Consider the following 24,843-nt stretch of genomic DNA (forward strand, 5'->3'; position numbering starts at 1 on the left):
TTTCAAGAGGAGAAGAAGACAGAGCTGAATTGTAGCTGAAGGAAGAAATGCCTAGTTACAAGATAGTGGTGGAGGAGGGGGGAGTGAGGGAGCAGACGGCAGAGACCTCCCTGGAAAGTTTGGGAGATCCTCCTTCTCCAGAAGGGACTCATTCAGATGTCCTACATGTCAGGAAAAGAGATTCCTGTAGATCTGTTGTCAAAAGTTGTTCCCAGAGCACAGCTTGATGAATATGTATGGCGGTTGCAGTTGTGCTGAAGGATTGCAGCAGTGGGTACATGGAAAGGGGGAGGATGTTGGTATTCCATTCCCCCGCTGTGCAGATGTGTGGGATTGTTTTAGTCACATCTGTGTTTGACATTCCAGCACTGATTGTTGGAGTCTTGTGAACGGAAGATCCGTTCTGCATTGCTTTTTTGTTCTCTCCTCTTCGAGAGCAAGGAGAGGAGCCATGTTTTCCTTTGTCCTGATTGTGTATATAAATAAAGTAGCTTAGTACTCTCACCCCAGAGCCTGGCTTCTGCTGATGCTGTTTCTCTGCTAATGTGTGCTCAGTGTCTCTGGACATGAGTCACAGAATCTCATCAGGGAAGAAGATTGATGGATCCCAGATGAGAAGAGCAGGCTGGCACGTAGAATGTCATTTGCCGGGTCACCCGCCCTGCCTAGCGGCAACTACGCCAACATCCTGCTGGCCTGCCTCTACCTCTTCCTGCCGCCCATGGTGAACCCCGTTGTCAGGGATCTGTTTGCAGGGGAGGGGGGAGAGACAGGCATGTACAGAGAGCCCCCCCCTCTGCTGAGCAGCTGCACTTCGTCAGAGTCAGGGAAGGAAGGGGCAGCTTTCAGGAGACACGGAAGATGAGAGAGAGCGGAGCCAAAAAACTGCGACCAAGGAAAGGAATGAGCAATTTCCGTCACTCAGTTTTCCACATAAGGGAAAAAAACGGAGAGGGGGCTTCCGGGTCTTTTTTGCTGGAGGGGGAATAGGAGGGGGGCACTTCCAGATTCTGCTTTTGAAACTTCTGCACTGTACATAAGTTTGCACTCAATAAATCCTGAAAAAGACAGGCTGGAATCCTGGGCTCTTCTCTTCGCAAGGATCCACACTCCCTTTCTGACACCCGTAGTCTGTGGGGTGAAGACCCAGCAGATCCGCCAGAGGGTGCTTGGCCTTTTTGGCCAAGGGCGGAAGGGGCCTGCAAACCACTAGACACCTCCTTGCCCTCCTGGGTGCCAAGCCGCGCTCTGCCAGTCATGGTGCCTCTCCCACAATGCTGGCATTTGGGTGGAAACCACAAGAGGCGGCCATAAATGTTTGCTTTCGTTTTATTTATCTCATGTATGTTTCCAGTTATTTTTATTAGTAAATAGGGTAAGCCAAAGGTTCTCTCCATATGAACCTCGTGGGACTTTGAGCTGCTTCCGGATCCAGCCGAGACTCAGGCAGACTCAGGGGCTGGAAGTGCCTTTGAGCAACTGCAGATGGTTCCACATTCCAGGACCGGGAGAGCCTGGCCTCACGCCTTCATTTCTTCAAGGCTGGATGACCACAGTCCCCTCCATGTGGGGCATCCCTTGCGCTTGGTCCAGAAGCTTCAGCTGGTGCAGAATGCTGCAGCACGATTGCTGGCAAAGCGAGGCCTTCTCGGCATATGACCCTTTGGCTCAGAGGGCACCACTGGTTGCCCATTGGCTACCAGGACCAGATCAAGGCCTTTCCATTATCATAGGGAAGAGTTTACCCATGAGATCCCTTCCTTACCCCACAGGCAGACACTCGACCGCTTCAACTACAGGTGCCACGCAAGACCTCAATTGTTTCGTATGGCAGCACAGACCCTTTGGATCTCCCTGCCTCTTGAGATCAAGCAGGCGCCTGCCTCCCACCTTTTTGGGGAACCTCCTAAAAACATGCCTGTGCAGGTGCTTAGAAAGTTGGGGTGAATATTAGCATTTTAACTTAGCTTAATCGTAGTTACTGAAAACCAGACTTTCTCAATTTATTCAGATATACATAGGAGATTGGCTTCTTTCTCCTCAATATTTAGCTATCACAAACTCAGCAACGGTAACAAAGTTGAATGCTGCAAAGTGGACCGTGAAGCCTCTTGCCTGATGTCAAGTGGCAGGGAGTTCCAAAGTACACTTGCTGCCACACCAAAAGATCAATCTTTAAAGTTGGAGGTTCCTACAGGGCAGGGCTGGCAGGTTGCACAGTCAGTGGCCCAGTATTAGTGCTTTTCAAACAAAAGCATATAATTTCCTCTTCCAGAAATGCTTAATTGTGAATTCAAGGGACACGGAAGTCTTTACAGACAGAGATGACAAGGCAGCTTTCCAGATTAGTTACCTGGGAGTGAGACAGTTGGCAGAGTGGCACTGGGCTCGCTAAGATGCCAGCTACTACAGGAATTGCTTTCTTGAGACTTCTTAGCACTGCAATACCATTTCTTTAAAAAATAAAAAGGTTGATTTTTAAGTCATGGCAGAGTGTGAGCAAATACTCCACATCTGCCAAGCTTTCAGGAGCAGGACTAAGGGGTGAAATGAAGCCCCCCAGATCCCCAAAGGTTGAGGGAAAGGGTCTATCTCCCTTCTTCATTGTCATTATCAGTTCTTTTCACCTAAGAAATGGGAAGAAAGCAGCTGCTCATGCTAAGCGCTGGGTTTGCTGGGTTGGAGATTAATGAGCTGACAATGGTATGATTTGTCAGCAATGAATATGATTTGTTCTTATCTGTAAGTGAAGCCACATTTGAAACAATACAGAAGCAGTCAAAGGGAATTTCCTAGGAAGTCTTTTATTCAGTCTCACCTGCAATCATGTGTGCTAAACACACAGAAACACATAGATAATGTGAAATAACTGGGAGTTACAGACTCCAAATAACACTCAAGATATGCAAGCAGATTAATGCAATAGTACATATGATTTCCCCACTTCCTTTAAAAAAAAATTGCTTTTATTTATTTTCATGGTAGGGAAGATAATTTTAAAGAAAGCAATGGTTACAACAGTAAACAACAAATAACTTCTCCTGATGGAATTGCAGACTTTCTTCCTGCCATGTGTTACAAGTTTCATTTGATTACTCTAAAAGATCACGCCACACTTTCCCATGAGTGCTGGGTGGATTACGGCAAAAGTCTTAACAACTTACATATTCAATAAAATTGGCCACGTTATAAAAGGAATATGGATTGTGTCCCCTCACCTTCTTGATTTCCCCTGGCAAACAAAATTTAATATACTTAAATTGTGGAGCCCAGAACTGAACACAGTATGGGGCGTGACCATGGCAGAATAAAGGCGGGGCGATATGGGATTGGGGGGGCAACTCCCATCTCTTGCGGGGGCGCAATTAGTGCCAGCACCGTCCGTTAAGAGTTTGGGTGTAATCTTCGACACCTCCCTTTCCATGGAGGCGCAGATTGCAGCTATAACAAAGGCGGCATTTTTCCATCTCCGCCAAGCTAAGCAGTTGGCTCCTTACCTCTCTCGCCCTGACCTAGCCACTGTGATCCACGCGACGGTCACCTCCAGACTGGATTATTGTAACTCGCTCTACGTGGGGCTGCCCTTGAGACTGACCCAGAAACTCCAGCGGGTGCAGAATGCTGCAGCGAGACTCCTTACGAGGTCTTCGCTGCGAGATCACATTCACCCGGTGCTATATCAGCTGCACTGGCTCCCGGTGGAGTACAGGATCAGGTTTAAGGTGCTGGTTTTAACCTTTAAAGCCCTATATGGCCTAGGACCCTCGTACCTACGGGACCGCCTCTCCTGGTATGCCCCACAGAGAAACCTACGGTCTTCAAATAAAAACCTCTTGAAGGTCCCAGGCCACAGAGAAGTTAGGCTGGCCTCAACTAGAGCCAGGGCTTTTTCGGCTGTGGCTCCGATCTGGTGGAACACTCTGTCACAAGAGACCAGGGCCCTGCGGGACTTGACATCCTTCCGCAGGGCCTGCAAGACAGAGCTGTTCTACCAGGCCTTTGGCCAGGGTACAGCCTGACTCCCTCCCTCGGCAATCTTCGCAGAGCTCTGGCCCAATGGTTGCTAGTGGCTTGAATTAATTAATTTTTATAATGAATGATTTTAGAATGTTGTTTATGTTGTACTTTTGTACTGTTTTATTGTTGTTAGCCGCCCTGAGCCTGGCTTCGGCTGGGGAGGGCGGGATATAAATAAAATTTATTATTATTATTATTATTATTAAAGTGCTACTATTCCTGCCCTTGATCTGATTCTACCTTCTGCCACATTGGCCTCCGCTCCCTGTTTGGTGTCGTCTGCAAATGTGATGAGCATCCCCTCAGTTCCTTCATCCAAGACATTTATAAAGACGTTGAACAACAACGGGCCCAGGACAGAACCCTGCAGCACCCCTCTTGTCACTTTTCCCCAGGATGAGGAGGAACCATGGAGGAGGAAAATTTGGGTTCGGTCAGTCAAATCCACCTAACAGTTACCTCATTCAGCCTCATTTTACCAGCTTCCTCACATAAATATCACAGGGGACTTTGTCAAAAACCTTACTGAAATTAAGATGCACTATTACCACAGCAGTCCCCTGAGAAACAATCTGTAACTCCATCCAAAAAAAGAAAAAGAAAAAAGAGAGATTTCTCTAGTTTGACTCGTTTTTGAGAAAGCCATGCTTTCAACCTGTCTGTTTATGTTGTGAACCAACATGAAATCTTCAGATGAAGGGTGCATGAATTATAAAATGATAATAATAAGGATATTGACAAGCTGGAACATGTGCAAATGAAGGCAATCAAGATGGTGTTATTTTATTTATGCATTTATTTCATTTCTATAGCACCCTATAGTAGGGGTGCCATGTTGAATAAAATATAGGAGGGGTTTAGTAAGCCCCGCCTCGGTTAAACAGTCACAGGATGCGGTGCAAGCATGCCATTTGAATGGCTATTCCTATGAACTGGGGAGTGGCCCCCTCACATATCTAATTGGGGGGCAAAGAGCCCTCAGACTCTAAGAGTTGGCTCCCATTCCCTACACTCACAGGTCACAGGACAGTTACAACATAAAATCACACAATGAAAACACAAAACACCGCCCCCAAAACCTGTAACCCCCACCTCCCCACCACATTGTAAAAGGGCATTAGATGTCAATCAGCCAAAGGACTGGTTAAAGAGATGAGTTTTTCCCTGGTGCTGAAAGCTGTATAATGAAGGGTTTTGGGAACTTTGTATGAATTTTTTGATGGGAACTGAGAGAGGAGCTCCTCCTGAAGCTCTTTCCACATTCCACACACTGATATGGTTTCTCCCCTGTATGAATTCTCTGATGGGAAGTGAGATGGTGGTTGAAACTGAAGCTCTTTCCACATTCCACACACTGATAGGGTTTCTCCCCAGTATGAATTCTTTGATGGGAAGTGAGATGGGCACTCTGACTGAAGCTCTTTCCACATTCCACACACTGATAGGGTTTCTCCCCTGCATGAATTCTTTGATGGGAAGTGAGACTGTGGCTCTGAGTGAAGCTCTTTCCACATTCCACACACTGGTAGGGTTTCTCCCCAGTATGAATTCTTTGATGGGAAGTGAGATGGGCACTCTGACTGAAGCTCTTTCCACATTCCACACACTGATAGGGTTTCTCCCCTGCATGAATTCTTTGATGGGAAGTGAGACTGTGGCTCTGAGTGAAGCTCTTTCCACATTCCACACACTGATAGGGTTTCTCCCCTGCATGAATTCTTTGATGGGAAGTGAGACTGTGGCTCTGAGTGAAGCTCTTTCCACATTCCACACACTGATAGGGTTTCTCCCCTGTATGAATTCTCTGATGGGAAGTGAGATGGTGGTTGAAACTGAAGCTCTTTCCACATTCCACACACTGATAGGGTTTCTCCCCTGTATGAATTCTCTGATGGTAAGTGAGAGAGGAGCTATAAGTGAAGCTCTTTCCACATTCCACACACTGATAGGGTTTATCCCCTGTATGAATTCTCTGATGGTAAGTGAGAGAGGAGCTATCAGTGAAGCTCTTTCCGCATTCCACATACTGATGGGGTTTCTCCCCTGTATGAATTCTGTGATGGGAAGTGAGAGAGGAGCTCCGACTGAAGCTCTTTCCACATTCCACAAACTGATAGGGTTTCTCCCCTGCATGAATTCTTTGATGGGAAGTGAGATTCTGGCTCTGAGTGAAGCTCTTTCCACATTCCACACACTGATAGGGTTTCTCCCCTGTATGAATTCTTTGATGGGAAGTGAGATTGACCTTTTGACTGAATCTCTTTCCACATTCCATGCACTGATATGGTTTCTTCCCTGTATGAATTCTTTGATGGGAAGTGAGATTGACTTTTTGACTGAATCTCTTTCCACATTCCACACACTGATATGCTTTCTTCCCAATGGGATTTCTTTGATGGGAAGTGGAAAAGGAACTTTTCCCACATTCAAGATATTTATTCAGCTTCTCCATTGTGGGGATTTTGTTATGGTCACCCATGTTGTTAATTTCCAGTCCATCACTATCTGCAATGAAGAGAAGTGGATTAGCGCCTCAGGGAGAAATAAATGAAGAATACTTGTTAACTCTGGTAATAGAGGAATAACACAAGTGGGTTAGATGGATGGTTTTCTGAAGCGTTGGGTGCATTAATTAACGGGGATCAACTGACATCCTTTGGGGAACCTGTGATTCGATAAGCCTGGCTCTTCTCTTGAATCGATTTTGTTTGGCTCCATCATGGCATCCCTCCGTTTCCAATGTCACTCTTCTCTTTGGACAACCAAAGACTGACGGGAGGAAAAACAAAAACTGAAAACCTGACAGAAGCTACTTCAACTTCCCTAACAACTCTGAAGTTTACAGTCAAAAGGGCCTGGGGAGTTCAGACCAGGCTGCTGCTTGTTTAATAAGCTGCAACGGGAGGAAGAACATTCACAGAAAAAACAGTAATTTACTATTCAAGGGGTTTTTTTTGGGGGGGGGGGATACTGTAATATCCAGTGTTGTAGGGGGCGCTGTTGAGGTCTGTGAAAATATATGAGGTTCGTGACATATGGAGTTTTGAATTTAAAAACTGATATTATGATTCCACTAGGAGCCTTACCAAGAGAGGCCATGATCCCAGAATTCTCCTCCATGACGCCCTTATGCAGAGCTCTCTGGTCAGGATCCAGCAACGCCCACTCCTCATCCGTGAAACAAACAGCAACATCTTCAAAGCACACTGGACCCTATAAGAAGAAGGGAAATGTCCTACTCTGAGACAACACTGTTGTTCACCACCACTCCTTGAGCTAGGACATTGTTCCACCCCTTGGCCTCTGTCCCCACAAGGCAGCTTCCCCTGACCTGATCTGGTTCCACAGCCGCTGCTTCCATTCTGTCCCCATTCAGAGATGGTTGAAGAGGTCTAGCCAGTATCACTGTGTTACCTGCAAGAGGAAAAAGGTAAGGGGGAGGCCTAGAGTGCCTTCTTGTCTCACAGGTGAATCAGTGCATCTCAAACTACACAGGGGCCTTTGAGAAAGTCTTGCCTGCTGAGTGCATTTGGATATTTGGGTGCATTAGAGATGTTCTGTGTGAAAAAACATATCTTCCCTCCTCTGATGAGTTGGAAAACCAACAGAATGAGACCAAACAGAGAAAAAAATCCTCCCTCCTTACCCAGCTGCCTCCCTCTGGTGTCCAGCGGAGGCCTCTCTGCCTCAGAAGAAATCTGGTCCATTTCTGCAAAGAGATCCTTTCCCTGAAAAAGAAACAAGGATTCAAAAGAGAGAATGGGGAGAAGGATTTAAAAATGAATGTCAGAGAGAATTCCGGCTGATCGCGGGAGCGAAGACAAGCGGGATTTCTCTCTGGAGAGGGAATCCAGCTCTTGGGAGGAAAAAGGGGGTGCTGCAAGGGCGCCGCAGCCCCCTAAAACACCCCTGGAAGGAGATCCAGGGGGCAGGATCCCGGCACAGCCGTTTTGCGATTCCCCCGACCGCCAGGTAACCTCCTTTGGAGGCGACGAAAACATTAATGAAGTGTTTAAAAAAGATGTATTAGAAAGAGGTTTTACCGACAAGGAATCAAAATATCAATTGGAAGTACTGAATAATGACGCAAAAAAATTGTCTAAAATGTATAAATTATTATTGGAATGGTATACAAAGGACGAGGAGGTTAAATCGGTTATGATCCATTGGGCCAAAGATTTTGGACATAATATACAATTTAAAGACTGGGTTAAATTGTGGAATGAAGGACTGAAATTTACTGCGTGTACTATAATAAAGGAAAATGTGATGAAAATGATATATAGATGGTATGTAACACCAGTAAAATCAGCAAAAATTTATAAAGTAAGTAATAAATGTTGGAACTGTAAAGAAAAAGAAGGAACATTTTACCATATGTGGTGGGAGTGTAAAAAAGTGAAATGCTTTTGGGAAAGGATATATAATGAGTTAAAAAAAGATGTTGAAATATACATTTGTTAAGAAACCAGAAGCATTTCTATTAGGAATAATAGGAAATGAAATTAATAAGAAAGAATGGAAGTTATTTTTATACGCAGTAACGGCAGCAAGAATACTAATGGCCCAAAAATGGAAACAAGAAGAATTACCTATGATTGAAAAATGGAGAATGAAATTAATGGAATACGCAGAACTTGATAAATTAAAAGGAAGGATCCGGAACCGACAAGACCAGAGATTCACTGAAGACTGGATTAAATTTACAGATTATATGAAAACTATATGTGATGACCAGATAACATTTGTAAGCTTTCAGGAAGCTCTGTGAGAATGTATGGTAGAAATATTGTTTAAAAAATAAGGTAAATTAAGATATTATTGTAGTGCAATATTAAATTAAGAAATGTGCAAGAAGTGATCAAGACGGAGAATTATCAGACATGTTGATGGAAGTAAAAAAAAAAGATGTTGGTGATAAATTTGATGTTTTGTTTTGTATAGTTTTGTATTGGAAAACTAATAAAAAATATATTAAAAAAATAAAAAATAAAAAATGAATGTCAGGGCCAACAGCTTTAAGGGTGTCAGAACTCATTCCATGGATGCCTTCCCAGAAAAAAAAAAAGAGCCATCAGCAGACCATTATGGGATGTTCTCTGTCCTGTTTGGAGCCCCTTGGGAGTATCTAGAGGAAAGTCTCTCTCACCTGCTTCCTCTCCTCTGCCTGACTGAGGAGGAAACCTTCGGCCAGGGCCACCGCCTGGGAACTGGTCTCCGCTCCGCATTCCCTCACCCAGCTCTCCATCTCCGGGGGAAGGACAGCCAGGAACTGCTCCAAGATCACCAGGTCCAGCATCTCAGCTTTCGTGTGCCTTTCTGGCTTCAGCCACTGATGGCAAAGGTGGTAGAGTCGGCTGCAAACTTCTCGGGGTCCTTTGGCCTCCTGGCAGCAGAACTGCCTCAACTGCTGGCTCTGCACCTCTGAGCGGAGGGTGTCCTCCTCACCCAGGATCTTCTGCACCGGGTTTTCCCAGAACCCCCCACTGCTCCCAGTTTGGATGGCATGGCCTCTTTCTGTTCCAGGGCAAGTTGAGTCTCGCTCATCCATCTGTGCTCTCAGGAAGCCTCTGAGAGATCGGAAGGAATCCTTTGGGCTTCTGCCAAGTTCTGTCTGTCTTAAGGAGAGGCGCTAGAAATCCTACAAAGCAAATACATTGTTCAGTTACAAAAGTTGTCTAATATCAGGAGAAGAAAAAGGTTCCCTGAGCAAGCATGGATGAGTCTTGGAGGGAACCAGGGCTGGACTGCACCACAGCCCAAACCATGAGCTATTTTATTTATTTAAATTTCTATAACACTTTATATTTTAAAGAAAAATCTCAAAGCGGTTTACAGCATATTAAATCTGTGGGGATAATTGGGGAGTTAGAAGAAGATATATTATTGAATGATATGCTTCCTAACATGCACTAGCAAGTTCCATATTCTAGTTCCATACATCCCCCTTTTTTAGATTACGCAGCGATCAGCTTCTTGCTGACTCATCTGACTCTTACTATTAAAAATTCCTTCCTGGTAAGATCCCTTCCAATCCCACTTAAATGAATAAGCACAATAATCTGATTCACGTTAATATAAAAGTAGTTTACTCACAGATTTATTCACGTTCACAGACATATCCCTGAAGGCAGGCTTAGGTTACATAACAACTAGAACTATTCCATAAAGAAGTTAGTCCCAAATGACTGCCACTAAGGAGTCACTTCCCCAAACACACAGCAACATACAAAATGGAGAAGACACACTGATCAGAAGATGGAGGCCATGCGCTCCTCCATGCTAGTACAACAGACTGCACCCTCTTCAAGTCACATGTAGTGGAAGTCTGTCCCAGCTCAGGAGGAAACAGAAAGTCTTCTCCTGAGTAGTAGAAAACATCCCCTAATGTGTCCCCTGTAGGAATCTTCTACTTGACTGCAGTTTCACATCCCACAAAATCAATAAAATAGAAATAAAACCATTGGAAGAAAGTCAAATATATAGTCTATAGTCAAAGCAACCTAGCAGAAAACAAATATTCTTATAAAGATGTCAAAATAAAACCATACAAAGGAGGTCAACTACAGAATAGATATTTAACACAGTAGGGCTGGGTGAGTCTGGGTCTCACCCCTAGGCCAGGTGGAAAGGGCCTTTCTAAAAAGGAGAAGAAAGAGGAGGAGGAGGAAGAGGAGGAGGAGGAGGAAGCAGCCTCTAGCTCTCCTAGAAGAAAGATTGCAATGGAAAAGGTGGAGGCAACTGAAGGGATTTCTGGGAGATGAATCAGCCTTGTTGCTCCTGCCTTCCAGTCAATGCATGAAGTCAGAACTGACTGACAAGGAAGTCATTTGTATCTTGTGAATAATGGCTGTTTGGCTCTAGTGGGGGTCCTCAGTTGTTGTTCTCCCCCCCACCCCCACCCCCACTCCCCTGCTTCTGTCTCCTTTCTTGAACTTGGACTCTCTGCCCCTCTCAAGACAGACTCCTGGGGTGGGGTCCCTTTTTCTTTGCTCTGAGGGCCAGGTATGTATCTGGAAAACCCCAGAGGGCCAGATGGGTGGGGTCAAATACATCTCCCTTGAAATTTAGGCAGGAAATAAATAATAATAATAATAATAATAATAATAATAATAATAATAATAATAATAATAATTCTCTTAGATAGCTTAACACAGACAGACATTGATGCCAAGGTCCCTGGAGGCTCAGGGAGTAGCAGCGCCCATTTCCGGCTGCTTTGCCAGCAACAATCCCTTTGGGACAGAGAGGATGTGGTCCTGGGATGCCCTGCTCTGGGTGCGAGGGGATTGCTGCAGTGGCCTCCGTGGGGAGCTGCCCTGGGAGACACTGGGAAACTGGTCCCCAATGCAGCAGCCAGACTGGGCTGGGATCCCTCTCTTTATTCCTGGCCTTTCTCTCCCGCCCTTTTTTTGGGGGGGGGCTAGTCCACCTCCTCGTCCAGCTTTGGAAAGCCATTTGCAGATGTTTCCTCTGTTGTGCAATGAGGCTGAGCGACGTCACACAGAGTTAAAGTCCCAGGGACTCCTTTGTTTAAAGAAGGGAGATCTTTTCTGAAGGGGGGGGCGGAGGGCCAACTGAGTTTGGGACCCTCTGATCTGCAGGAAGGAGAGCGTGGCAGACCTGGCCCCTCCCTGGCAGGACCCTCTCCTCCCTGACTTGGGGTCCCCCCCCCCCGCATGAGCAGATCAGCCCCCCCCAGGCCCCCTCCCCTGCTGCAACCCTGGGACCCCCACCAGATCCCAGAGAGAGAGGAGACTCACCAGATCCCAGAGAGAGAGAGAGGAGACTCACCAGATCCCAGGAGGGGGCAGCGAGGCAGCCCTTGCAGCAGAGACACAAAGCAACACCCCCCTTCCTTGCAGGAAAGGACTGGGGAGGGAGGGGCCTTGGCTCTGGAGGACCTGGCCCCCCTTGCTTCCTGTCCTCTCTAGGAAGGCAGCTCAGTTCCCTTTAACCCTTGCCAAGCCGAGTCCCTCCAGCTCAGCCCTCTCTCGCTTGGCAGAACCTCAGATTTCTATTTTTTTTATGGATTTAGGGGGAGATCTGCCCCCCCTGGCTACGTAAAATCTCTCACTGCCTCCATTTCTTCCCCTTCTATTTGCCAGGAGGTGATGGGACCAGTGGCCATGATCTTCGTTTTTTTGATGTTGAGCTTCAGACCATATTTTGCGCTCTCCTCTTTCACCCTCATTAAAAGGTTCTTTAATTCCTCCTCACTTTCTGCCATCAAGGTTGTGTCATCTGCATATCTGAGGTTGTTGATATTTCCTCTAGCAATCTTAATTCCGGCTAGGGATTCATTCAGCCCAGCCTTTTGCATGAAGAATTCCGCATATAAGTTCAATAAGCAGGGAGACAATATACAGCCTTCTATTTAAAACATAGAACATATGAAAAGTAGACAAATGACACATCACCTCTCAAGATTCTGATACCAACTGCCATGTTCTTCCCTTGGCTCATTGTGTGGCCTTGTGGGACAGAGCCACCTCTCTGGTTCCCCCCTCCATCATTTATGCAAGTTCCCTCCGCTGCTGCTACTGCCACCACATGGAGATGGCATTTTCCCAGCCTCTCTCAAACAATGAACACAATGTTATTTTTTCCTCTTTCTTGAAATTTCCCGTCTGTTTTAGTCTGATCAGACCCAACTTCACGGCCTCTTAGAAGAATTTTCTCTCCTTTGGAAACATGGAAGACATCGTCAGAAAATTAAGCACGCTTGCATTTAAAGTTAGGCAGCAGCTTCTGAATTTAGAATTAAACGTTTCCAAAGCCAATTTTAAACATGCGGGCGGGGGGGGGGGTGGACTTTAAAACTCCAAAACCTATGGCAAAAGTTTTCTTAACATTTCTAAGACTTAGGGTGGAAATCCTATTCACTCTGAGTTTTACTGAGGTTGCTCTCTCTCACACAAGAACAAGAGCAAATATTTCCCATTTTCTTCATCCCAGTATTGGAGTTAGTGTGCTCATTCTTTCGGTTCCCTCTTTATACTTTTACTATGAGTGGAGTGGAGGGGTTACACCAGCAACTGAGAAAGCTCCCTAGGAGCCTTCTTACTCGCAAGAGGCTGCTTGGTCCACTTCAAAGCATTCACACTTGTATGATTTTGGTCAATGATTTTGGTCGGCCATCACGCATGTTCACTTCATCAATTCTGGCCCTCTTTGAACAAAGTTTGAACACCCCTGTCATAGACCCTTCTTTGTCTGCCTCCTCCATGAGAGCAGGCCTTTTCTGCAGCGGCTCCCAATTTGGGGAATGTTCTTCCCAGGAAGGCTCACTGGAGGCCTTCATTACATGGTGTTATAGGGGAACCCCTAAACCTTGAAATTAATAAATAGTAGGAATTTGATACAGTGGTGCCTCGCAAGACGAAATTAATTCATTCCGCGAGTTTTCTCGTCTTGCGATTTTTTCGTCTTGCGAAGCACGGTTTCGGAAAAGTTTTGGAAAAGCTTCAAAAATCACCAAAGTCTTCAAAAACCTCAAAAAAGGCTACCCCACCGCGTGCTATGAGTTGCTCCTCGAAGTCAAGTCGCAACTCTATTAACGGTTTTAAGAAAAAGGAAACAAACTTGCAAGACGTTTCCGTCTTGCGAAGCAAGCCCATAGGGAAATACGTCTTGCGAAGCAACTCAAAAAACCAAAAACCCTTTCGTCTTGCGAGTTTTTCGTCTGGCGAGGCGTTCGTCTTGCGAGGTCCCACTGTATTTGGAGCACTGGAGGGAAGACTGGGGGCCAGTGGAAAAATACAGGCTAAGCTTCCTTTCCAAGCCTGGGCCTCACCTGGGATAGTGGTGTTAACATTTCAAAAGATCTTGATGGCCCATCTGAGAACCTGGTTCTGGGTCCTGGTCCTTGCACAGAGCTTGCCATGGTGATGGGTGTACACAAATTAATAATAATAATAATAATAATACCATCACCACTGGCCATGGTGTCCTCCGTCTGAGTTTGGGGTGGGTGACGCCGCTTTGTGGTGCTCCTGGTCCTTTGTGGATGAGCATCTCCACAGGGTGATGCTTGGGAAGTGCTCTTTGACCCATGGAGACTTCCATGTGGGGTTCCTTGGGGTTTGATTTTATCCCCTAAGAAACATGAAACCACTAGGTGGGGTTATCCAGAGATCTGGGGCACGTTGTCAGCAATTTGCTGGTGACACTCAGTTCTCCTTCTCCTTGACATCTGCAGGTCAGGCAGTCAATGCTCTGGAGCAGTGTTTTGCCTCGATAATGGACTGGATAAGAGCCAACAAATTGAAGTGATGACATTTGTAGGTCAAGAATTCATCTTGTCAGATAAGAGAGAGAGAGGGTGGTTTTATGTATTAATTCAAGATTAGACCCAAGAAAGGATTCTTGAGGTGGAAGACACGATAGCTGAGACAAAAATGATAGTGGTTGGTGTCATGTGACAAGCAGTGTCATGTGAGAGCAGAAGCCTGGTGTCCCCTTCTAGCAGGCTAATCACAAACACAACTTTGGCTTCATCACTGGGACATTACAGCGCCCTTAATCTCTAATAATAATAATAATAATAATAATAATAATAATAATAATAATAATAATATTTTATTTATATCCCGCCCTCCCCAGCCAAAGCTGGGCTCAGGGTGGCTAACAACAGTAAAATAATACAGCATTCTAAAATCAATTCATTACATAATCAGTTCGAGTCAAATTGATGGCAACCATTGGGCTAGAGTTCTGTGAAGAATTACCAATGGAGGGGGTCAGGCTGTGCCCTGGCCAAAGGCCTGGTGGAACAGCTCCGTCTTGCAGGCCCTGCGGAAAGATGTCAAGTCCCGCAGGGCCCTAGTCTCTTGTGACAGAGCGTTCCACCAGATCGGGGCCATGGCCGAAAAAGCTCTGGCTCTGGTTGAGGCCAGCCTAACCTCTCTGTGGCCTGGGACCTTCAAGATGTTTTTATTTGAAGACCGTAAGTTCCTCTGTGGGACATACCAGGAGAGGCGGTCCTGTAGGTACGAGGGTCCTAGGCTGTATAGGGCTTTAAAGGTTAAAACCAGCACTTTAAACCTGATCCTGTACTGGGCAACAAACACAGTGAACTGCTCTCGATTTCTTCAGAACTTGGCAAGGGGAAAGACTGGGGTCCACACCATTGTAGGCACAGCACTGGCAACATGTGGCGCTGCTTTCATGGCATTCATGGTGGCAGGGGCGCCAACTTGAATAAAATATTACCTGCTCCACCCTGCATAATTGATCACAAGACAGTGCACACACACCATTTGAATGACAATGCCCATCAAATATTTGGTGGCCCCCTCAAGTATTTTATTGGGTGTGGGCCAAGGGGCCTCTGCCCCTAGGAGTTGGCTCCTTTGTACAGTGGCCGTCAACAGAGTTAAATAACATATTAGATTCTGCTGTTCTGAATCACACCTTTACAAGGTGTGAATAGCTTGGTCTGTGTTGATGACTAGCACCCCAGGAGTCTAGCCAGGGACCTCTCCTGTCATGTCTTGCAAGATTGATGACTGGAAGTGGCTGTGGTCGCTTCAATCTGCCCTGCATACCAAGCCAAGGAGAACTGATATTTTAATTCTTTATTTTCAAGGAATAAACTGAACAGGAAGACTGGGAAGTGTCCACTCGGTCTGCTCGGCTCCTCTCAGAAGAGGAGGGAGGGTGGGGAGTTTTGCCCCTTGTCTCCAGCAGTTTCAAGAGGAGAAGAAGACAGAGCTGAATTGTAGCTGAAGGAAGAAATGCCTAGTTACAAGATAGTGGTGGAGGAGGGCGGAGTGAGGGAGCAGACGGCAGAGACCTCCCTGGAAAGTTTGGGAGATCCTCCTTCTCCAGAAGGGACTCATTCAGATGTCCTACATGTCAGGAAAAGAGATTCCTGTAGATCTGTTGTCAAAAGTTGTTCCCAGAGCACAGCTTGATGAATATGTATGGCGGTTGCAGTTGTGCTGAAGGATTGCAGCAGTGGGTACATGGAAAGGGGGAGGATGTTGGTATTCCATTCCCCCGCTGTGCAGATGTGTGGGATTGTTTTAGTCACTTCTGTGTTTGACATTCCAGCACTGATTGTTGGAGTCTTGTGAACGGAAGATCCGTTCTGCATTGCTTTTTTGTTCTCTCCTCTTCGAGAGCAAGGAGAGGAGCCATGTTTTCCTTTGTCCTGATTGTGTATATAAATAAAGTAGCTTAGTACTCTCACCCCAGAGCCTGGCTTCTGCTGATGCTGTTTCTCTGCTAATGTGTGCTCAGTGTCTCTGGACATGAGTCACAGAATCTCATCAGGGAAGAAGATTGATGGATCCCAGATGAGAAGAGCAGGCTGGCACGTAGAATGTCGTTTGCCGGGTCACCCGCCCTGCCTAGCGGCAACTACGCCAACATCCTGCTGGCCTGCCTCTACCTCTTCCTGCCGCCCATGGTGAACCCCGTTGTCAGGGATCTGTTTGCAGGGGAGGGGGGAGAGACAGGCATGTACAGAGAGCCCCCCCCCTCTGCTGAGCAGCTGCACTTCGTCAGAGTCAGGGAAGGAAGGGGCAGCTTTCAGGAGACACGGAAGATGAGAGAGAGCGGAGCCAAAAAACTGCGACCAAGGAAAGGAATGAGCAATTTCCGTCACTCAGTTTTCCACATAAAGGAAAAAAACGGAGAGGGGGCTTCCGGGTCTTTTTTGCTGGAGGGGGAATAGGAGGGGGGCACTTCCAGATTCTGCTTTTGAAACTTCTGCACTGTACATAAGTTTGCACTCAATAAATCCTGAAAAAGACAGGCTGGAATCCTGGGCTCTTCTCTTCGCAAGGATCCACACTCCCTTTCTGACACCCGTAGTCTGTGGGGTGAAGACCCAGCAGATCCGCCAGAGGGTGCTTGGCCTTTTTGGCCAAGGGCGGAAGGGGCCTGCAAACCACTAGACACCTCCTTGCCCTCCTGGGTGCCAAGCCACGCTCTGCCAGTCATGGTGCCTCTCCCACAATGCTGGCATTTGGGTGGAAACCACAAGAGGCGGCCATAAATGTTTGCTTTCGTTTTATTTATCTCATGTATGTTTCCAGTTATTTTTATTAGTAAATAGGGTAAGCCAAAGGTTCTCTCCATATGAACCTCGTGGGACTTTGAGCTGCTTCCGGATCCAGCCGAGACTCAGGCAGACTCAGTGGCTGGAAGTGCCTTTGAGCAACTGCAGATGGTTCCACATTCCAGGACCGGGAGAGCCTGGCCTCACGCCTTCATTTCTTCAAGGCTGGATGACCACAGTCCCCTCCATGTGGGGCATCCCTTGCGCTTGGTCCAGAAGCTTCAGCTGGTGCAGAATGCTGCAGCACGATTGCTGGCAAAGCGAGGCCTTCTCGGCATATGACCCTTTGGCTCAGAGGGCATCACTGGTTGCCCATTGGCTACCAGGACCAGATCAAGGCCTTTCCATTATCATAGGGAAGAGTTTACCCATGAGATCCCTTCCTTACCCCACAGGCAGACACTCGACCGCTTCAACTACAGGTGCCACGCAAGACCTCAATTGTTTCGTATGGCAGCACAGACCCTTTGGAACTCCCTGCCTCTTGAGATCAAGCAGGCGCCTCCCTCCCACCTTTTTGGGGAACCTCCTAAAAACATGCCTGTGCAGGTGCTTAGAAAGTTGGGGTGAATATTAGCATTTTAACTTAGCTTAATCGTAGTTACTGAAAACCAGACTTTCTCAATTTATTCAGATATACATAGGAGATTGGCTTCTTTCTCCTCAATATTTAGCTATCACAAACTCAGCAACGGTAACAAAGTTGAATGCTGCAAAGTGGACCGTGAAGCCTCTTGCCTGATGTCAAGTGGCAGGGAGTTCCAAAGTACACTTGCTGCCACACCAAAAGATCAATCTTTAAAGTTGGAGGTTCCTACAGGGCAGGGCTGGCAGGTTGCACAGTCAGTGGCCCAGTATTAGTGCTTTCTAAACAAAAGCATATAATTTCCTCTTCCAGAAATGCTTAATTGTGAATTCAAGGGACACGGAAGTCTTTACAGACAGAGATGACAAGACAGCTTTCCAGATTAGTTACCTGGGAGTGAGACAGTTGGCAGAGTGGCACTGGGCTCGCTAAGATGCCAGCTACTACAGGAATTGCTTTCTTGAGACTTCTTAGCACTGCAATACCATTTCTTTAAAAAATAAAAAGGTTGATTTTTAAGTCATGGCAGAGTGTGAGCAAATACTCCACATCTGCCAAGCTTTCAGGAGCAGGACTAAGGGGTGAAATGAAGCCCCCAGACCCCCAAAGGTTGAGGGAAAGGGTCTATCTCCCTTCTTCATTGTCATTATCAGTTCTTTTCACCTAAGAAATGGGAAGAAAGCAGCTGCTCATGTAAAGCGCAGGGTTTGTTGGGGTTGAGATTAATGAGCTGACGATGGTATGATTTGTCAGCAATGAATATGATTTGTTCTTATCTGTAAGTGAAGCCACATTTGAAACAATACAGAAGCAGTCAAAGGGAATTTCCTAGGAAGTCTTTTATTCAGTCTCACCTGCAATCATGTGTGCTGAACACACAGAAACACATAGATAATATGAAATAACTGGGAGTTACAGACTCCAAATAACACTCAACATATGCAAGCAAATTAATGCAATAGTACATATGATTTCCCCACTTCCTTTAAAAAAAATTGCTTTTATTTATTTTCATGGTAGGGAAGATAATTTTAAAGAAAGCAATGGTTACAACAGTAAACAACAAATAACTTCTCCTGATGGAATTGCAGGCTTTCATCCTGCCATGTGTTACAAGTTTCATTTGATTACTCTAAAAGATCACGCCACATTTTCCCATGAGTGCTGGGTGGATTCCGGCAACAGTCTTAACAATTTATATATTCAATAAACACTGGCCACGTGTTATAAAAGGAATATGGCTTGTGTTCCCCCACCTTTCAATTTCCCCAGGCAAAAAAAATTTAAGATACTGAAACTGTGATGCCCAGAATTGAACACAATATTCTAGGTGGGGTCTGACCAAGGCAGAAGAACGTGGTACTATTCCTGCCCTTGATCTGATTCTGCCTTCTGCCACATTGGCCTCCGCTCCCCATTTGGTGTCATCTGCAAATGTGATGAGTATCCCCTCAGTTCCTTCATCCAAGACATTTATAAAGACGATGAACAACAACGGGCCCAGGACAGAACCCTGCAGCACCCCTCTTGTCACTTTTCTCCAGGATGATGAGGAACCATGAAGCAGTCCTCTTTGGGTTCGGTCAGTCAAATCCACCTAACAGTTACCTCATTCAGCCTCATTTTACCAGCTTCCCCACATAAATATCACAGGGGACTTTGTCAAAAACCTTACTGAAATTAAGATGCACTATTACCACAGCATTCCCCTGAGAAACAGTATGCAACTCCATCCAAAAAAAGGAAAAGAAAAAAGAGAGATTTCTCTAGCTTGACTCGTTTTTGAGAAAGCCATGCTTTCAACCTGTCTGTTTATGTTGTGAACCAACATGAAATCTTCAGATGAAGGGTGCATGAATTATAAAATGATAATAATAAGGATATTGACAAGCTGGAACGTGCAAATGAAGGCAATCAAGATGGTGTTATTTTATTTATGCATTTATTTGACTTCTATAGCGCCCTATAGCAGGGGTGCCAACTGGAATAAAATATAGGAGGCGTTTAGTAAGCCCCTCCTCGGTTAAACAGTCACAGGATGCGGTGCAAGCATGCCATTTGAATGGCTATTCCTATGAACTGGGGGGTGGCCCCCTCACATATCTAATGGGGGGCAAAGAGCCCTCAGACTCTGAGAGTTGGCCCCCATTCCCTACACTCACAGGTCTCAGGACGATTACAACATAATGAATTTCACACAATGAAAACACAAAACACCGCCCCCAAAACCTGTAACCCCCACCTCCCCACATTTTAAAAGGGCATTAGATGTCAATCAGCCAAAGGCTTGTTTAAGGTGGTGTGTTTTTCTCTAGTGCTGAAAGCTGTATAATGAAGGGTTTTCCACTCTTCCGTATGAATTCTTTGATGGGAAGTGAGAGAGGAGCTCTTCCTGAAACTCTTTCCACATTCCACACACTGATAGGGTTTCTCCCCTGTATGAATTCTTTGATGGGAAATGAGATTGTGGCTGTGACTGAAACTCTTTCCACATTCTAAGCACTGATATGGTTTCTCCCCTGTATGACTTCTTTGATGGGAAGTGAGACCGGCGCTCTGACTAAAATACTTTCCACATTCTAAGCACTGATATGGTTTCTCCCCTGTATGAATTCTTTGATGGTAAGTGAGACTGCGACTGTGAGTGAAGCTCTTTCCACATTCCATGCACTGATAGGGTTTCTCCCCTGTATGAATTCTTTGATGGGAAGTGAGAGAGGAGCTCTGACTGAAGCTCTTTCCACATTTCGCACACTGATAGGGTGTCTCCCCTGTATGAATTCTCTGATGCTTAGTGAGATTAGAGCTCGTACTGAAGCTGTTTCCACATTCCACACACTGATGGGGTTTCTCCCCTGTATGAATTCTCCGATGGGAAGTGAGATGGGAGCTCTGACTGAAGTTCTTTCCACATTCTAAGCACTGATATGGTTTCTCCCCTGTATGAATTCTTTGATGGGAAGTGAGACGGGCGCTCTGACTAAAATTCTTTCCACATTCTAAGCACTGATATGGTTTCTCCCCTGTATGAATTATTTGATGGGAAGTGAGACTGTGGCTGCGAGTGAAGCTCTTTCCACATTCCACACACTGATAGGGTTTCTCCCCTGTATGAATTCTCTGATGGGAAGTGAGATGGTGGCTGTGACTGAAGCTCTTTCCACATTCTAAGCACTGATATGGTTTCTCCCCTGTATGAGTTCTTTGATGGGAAGTGAGTTTTGAGCTATTCCTGAAGCTCTTTCCACATTCTAAGCACTGATATGGTTTCTCCCCTGTATGAATTCTCTGATGGGAAGTGAGATGGTGGCTGTGACTGAAGTTCTTTCCACATTCTAAGCACTGATATGGTTTCTCCCCTGTATGAGTTCTTTGATGGGAAGTGAGTTTTGAGCTATTCCTGAAGCTCTTTCCACATTCTAAGCACTGATATGGTTTCTCCCCTGTATGACTTCTTTGATGGGAAGTGAGACCGGCGCTCTGACTAAAATACTTTCCACATTCTAAGCACTGATATGGTTTCTCCCCTGTATGAATTCTTTGATGGGAAGTGAGAGAGGAGCTCGTACTGAAGCTCTTTCCACATTCCACACACTGATAGGGTTTCTCCCCTGTATGAATTCTCCGATGGGAAGTGAGATGGGCGCTCTGACTGAAGCTCTTTCCACATTCCACACACTGATAGGGTTTCTTCCTAATGAGATTTCCTTGATGGGAAGTGGAATTGGAACTTTTTCCACTTTTAAGATATTTATACAGCTTCTCCATTGTCGGGATTTTGTCATGGTCACCCTTGTCCTTGATTTCCAGTCCATCACTATCTGCAATGAAGAGAAATGGATTAGCGCCTCAGGGAGAAATTAAGGAACAATACTTGTTAACTCTGGTAATAGAGGAATAACACAAGTGGGTTAGATGGATGGTTTTCTGATGGGTTGGGTGCATTAATTAACGGGGATCAACCGACATCCTTAGGGGAACCTGTGATTCGATAAGCCTGGCTCTTCTATCGAATGGATTTTGTTTGGCTCCATCATGGCATCCCTCCGTTTCCAATGTCAGTCTTCTCTTTGAACAACCAAAGACTGACGGGAGGAAAAACAAAAACTGAAAACCTGACAGAAGCTACTTCAACTTCCCTAACAAATCTGAAGTTTACAGTCAAAAGGGTCTGGGGAGTTCAGACCAGGCTGCTGCTTGTTTAATAAGCTGCAACTGGAGGAAGAACATTCACAGAAAAAAACAGTAATTTACTATTCAAGGTTTTTTTGGGGGTATTGCGATATCCGGTGTTGTAGGGGGTGCTGTTGAGTTCTGTGAAAATATATGAGGTTCGTCACATATGGAGTTTTGAATTTAAAAACAGATATTATGATCCCACTGGGAGCCTTACCAAGAGAGGCCACGATCCCCCAATTATCCTCCATGACGTCCTTATGCAGAGCTCTCTGGTCAGGATTCAGCAACGCCCACTCCTTGTCTGTGAAACGAACAGCGACATCTTCAAAGCACACTGGACCCTAAAAGAAAAAGGGAAATATCTTCCTCTGAGACAACAGTGTTGTTCACCACCGCCCCTTGAGCTAGGACATTATTCTACCCCTTGACCTCTCTCCCCACAAGGCAGCTTCCCCTGACCTGATCTGGTTCCACAGCCGCTGCTTCCATTCTGTCCCCATTCAGAGATGGATGAAGAGGTCTTGCGGGCATCATTCTGTCACCTGCAAGAGGAAAAAGGTAAGGGGGAGGCCCAGAGTGCCTTCTTGTCTCACAGGTAAATCAGTGCATCTCAAACTACACAGGGGCCTTTGAGAAACTCTCACCTGCTGAGTGCATTTGGATATTTGGGTGCATTTCAGATGTTAGTTAGTTAGTTATAGAAATATATCTCCCCTCCTCTGGGCTCTTGGTCCCACTAACTCCCCCAACAAAATATGCAAAGAACCCACAGATGAGTTGGAAAACGAACAGAATATGACTAAACGGAGAGAAAAAAACTCCTTCCTCCTTACCCAGCTGCCTCTCTCTGGTGTCCAACGGAGGCCTCTCTGCCTCACAGGAATCCAGGTCCATTTCCGCAAAGAGATCCTTTCCCTGAGAAAGAACCAAGGATTCAAATGAGAGAATGGGGAGAAGGATTAAAAAATGAATGTCAGGGCCAACTGCTTCAAGGGTGACAGATCTCATTCCATGGATGCCTTCCCAGGAAAAAAAAATGAGCCATCAGAAGAGCATGATGGGATGTTTTCTGTCCTGTCTGGAGGCCTTGGGAGTATCCAGAGGAAAGTCTCTCTCACCTGCTCCTCTGCCTGCTTTCTCTCCTCTGCCTGACTCAGGAGGAAACCTTCAGCCAGGGCCACCGCCTGGGAACTGGTCTCCGCTCCACAGTCCCTCACCCAGCTCTCCATCTCCGGTGGAAGGACAGCCAGGAACTGCTCCAAGATCACCAGGTCCAGCATCTCAGCTTTCGTGTGCCTTTCTGGCTTCAGCCACTGATGGTCAAGGTGGTAGAGTCGGCTGCAAACCTCTCGGGGTCCTTTGGCCTCCTGGCAGCAGAACTGCCTCGACTGCTGGCTCTGCACCTCTGAGCGGAGGGTGTCCTCCTCACCCAGGATCTTCTGCACAGAGTTTTCCCAGAACCCCCCACTGCTCCCAGTTTGGATGGCATGGCCTCTTCTTGCTCCAGGGCCAGCTGAGTCTTGCTCATCCATCTGTGCTCCCAGGAAGCCTCTGAGAGATCGGAAGGAAACCTTTGGACTTATGCCAAGTTCTGTCAGTCTGAATAAGAAGCTCTAGCAAATCCTACAAAGCAAAGGGGCCATCCATCAACAGATAGAGTTGGGTGTCATCGGCATACTGATGGCAACCCAGCCCAAAACTCCGGACAAGCTGGGCGAGGGGGCGCATAAAGATGTTAAAAAGCATTGGGGTGAGTATCGCACCCTGAGGCACTCCACACACCAAGGAGTGGCGCGATGATAATTCCCCCCAAGCGCCACCCTCTGTTCTCGACCAGAGAGAAACGAGCGCAGCCATTGAAGGACTGTTCCCTGGATCCCCACGTCGGCAAGGCGGTGGTCCAGGAGTTCATGATCGACCATGTCAAAGGCTGCTAACAGGTCTAGAAGAATCAGTAGCCCCGACCCGCCTTGATCCAGCTGCCTGCGGAGATCATCTGTTAAGGTGACCAGACCCGTCTCGGTCCCATGACCAGTGCGGAAGCCGGACTGGAATGGATCCAGAGCCGATGTTTCATCCAGAAACCTGCCAAGCTGTTCAGCAACCGCTCTCTCAATCACCTTACCCAGGAACGGAAGATTTGAAACCGGACGGTAATTGGATAGATCTAAAGGATCTAATGATGTTTTCTTTAAGAGCAGGCGCACCACTGCCTCCTTCAGTTCCCCTGGGAATATCCCTGTGCCAAGGGACAAATTGATGATATCCCCCAGGGGGGCCCGCACCTCGTCTGGGCACACTCTAATCAGCCAAGACGGGCACGGGTCGAGAGGACAGGTGGTGGGCTTTCCAGCTCGGAGGAGTCTGTCCACACCGGCTGGGGATATCCGGTCGAAGAGGTCCAATACTGAACTAGAGGACAGTCGAGGGGCCTCCAGTTCCTTTATTGTATCCAAATTGGCAGGGAGGTCATGGCGGAGCAACAGGAACTTCTCCGCAAAAAAGCTCGCAAATGCCTCACAGCTGTGTGTCAGATTGTTATTTAAATTTGGCTGTCCTTCAAGGGACGTTAAAGACCTAATAATACTAAATAATTGCGCCGGGCGAGAGCTAGCGGATGCAATGGAGGCCGAGAAGTAAGACTTCTTAGCGGCCTTCACTGCCATCTCGTAGGTTTTCATAAAAACCCTATAAGATGTTCTTGAGGCTCCGTCACGGGCACCCCGCCATACTCGCTCTATCCGTCTGAGGTCCCGCTTCATTTTCCGGAGCTCCTCGGTAAACCAGGGAGCCCGGTTTCTGCGGGGTTGCAGAGGGCGCTTAGGTGCGATCTCATCGATGGCTGCCAGGAGCTGGGTATTCCAGCCCTCGACAAGGTCAGTCAGTGAGTCGCCAGGGAGAGCAAGGTCCCGCAAGGCTTGACGGAATCTATCAGGGTCCTTCAGCCTCTGCGGGCGAGCCCAAATTGGCTGGCCACCTAAGCAGGGTGGGG

The 24,843-nt window shown here is 46.6% G+C and overlaps 3 protein-coding genes across 5 annotated transcripts in view; 1 reads left to right on the top strand and 2 right to left on the bottom strand.

The window, feature by feature from the left end:
* The window catches only part of LOC310705069 (uncharacterized protein), an 86,215-nt gene that overhangs the window by 45,860 nt on the left and 15,512 nt on the right, over positions 1 to 24,843 (bottom strand). The window contains exons 1-2 of one of the 2 annotated variants that reach the window (XM_083499414.1): positions 22,970 to 23,474; positions 22,685 to 22,766 (exon numbers count right to left, since the gene is read on the bottom strand). In XM_083499414.1, coding sequence (XP_083355540.1) covers positions 22,685 to 22,766; positions 22,970 to 23,383 — 496 coding nt within the window. In that variant the 5' untranslated portion in view covers positions 23,384 to 23,474. Of the gene's footprint in view, positions 1 to 4,795; positions 5,097 to 19,901; positions 21,494 to 22,684; positions 22,767 to 22,969; positions 23,475 to 24,843 lie in introns of those variants that run through there. The other variant, XM_083499415.1, reaches the window with a different exon arrangement.
* LOC310705325 (CD209 antigen-like protein D) overlaps positions 1 to 24,843 on the top strand; it is a 165,355-nt gene that overhangs the window by 32,597 nt on the left and 107,915 nt on the right. The window lies entirely within an intron of this gene.
* On the bottom strand, positions 4,796 to 9,035 carry LOC310705172 (uncharacterized protein). Its single transcript, XM_083499712.1, has 4 exons — positions 7,664 to 9,035; positions 7,349 to 7,431; positions 7,104 to 7,230; positions 4,796 to 6,522 (listed from the first exon to the last, which is right to left on the bottom strand). Exons 1-4 carry the CDS (start codon positions 7,722 to 7,724, stop codon positions 5,162 to 5,164), a joined length of 1,632 nt encoding a protein of 543 aa, XP_083355838.1. The 5' UTR covers positions 7,725 to 9,035; the 3' UTR covers positions 4,796 to 5,161.

The sequence above is a fragment of the Podarcis liolepis genome (genome assembly GCF_965112155.1).
Source record: "Podarcis liolepis genome assembly, chromosome: 4".
Taxonomy (NCBI): Eukaryota; Metazoa; Chordata; class Lepidosauria; order Squamata; family Lacertidae; genus Podarcis; species Podarcis liolepis.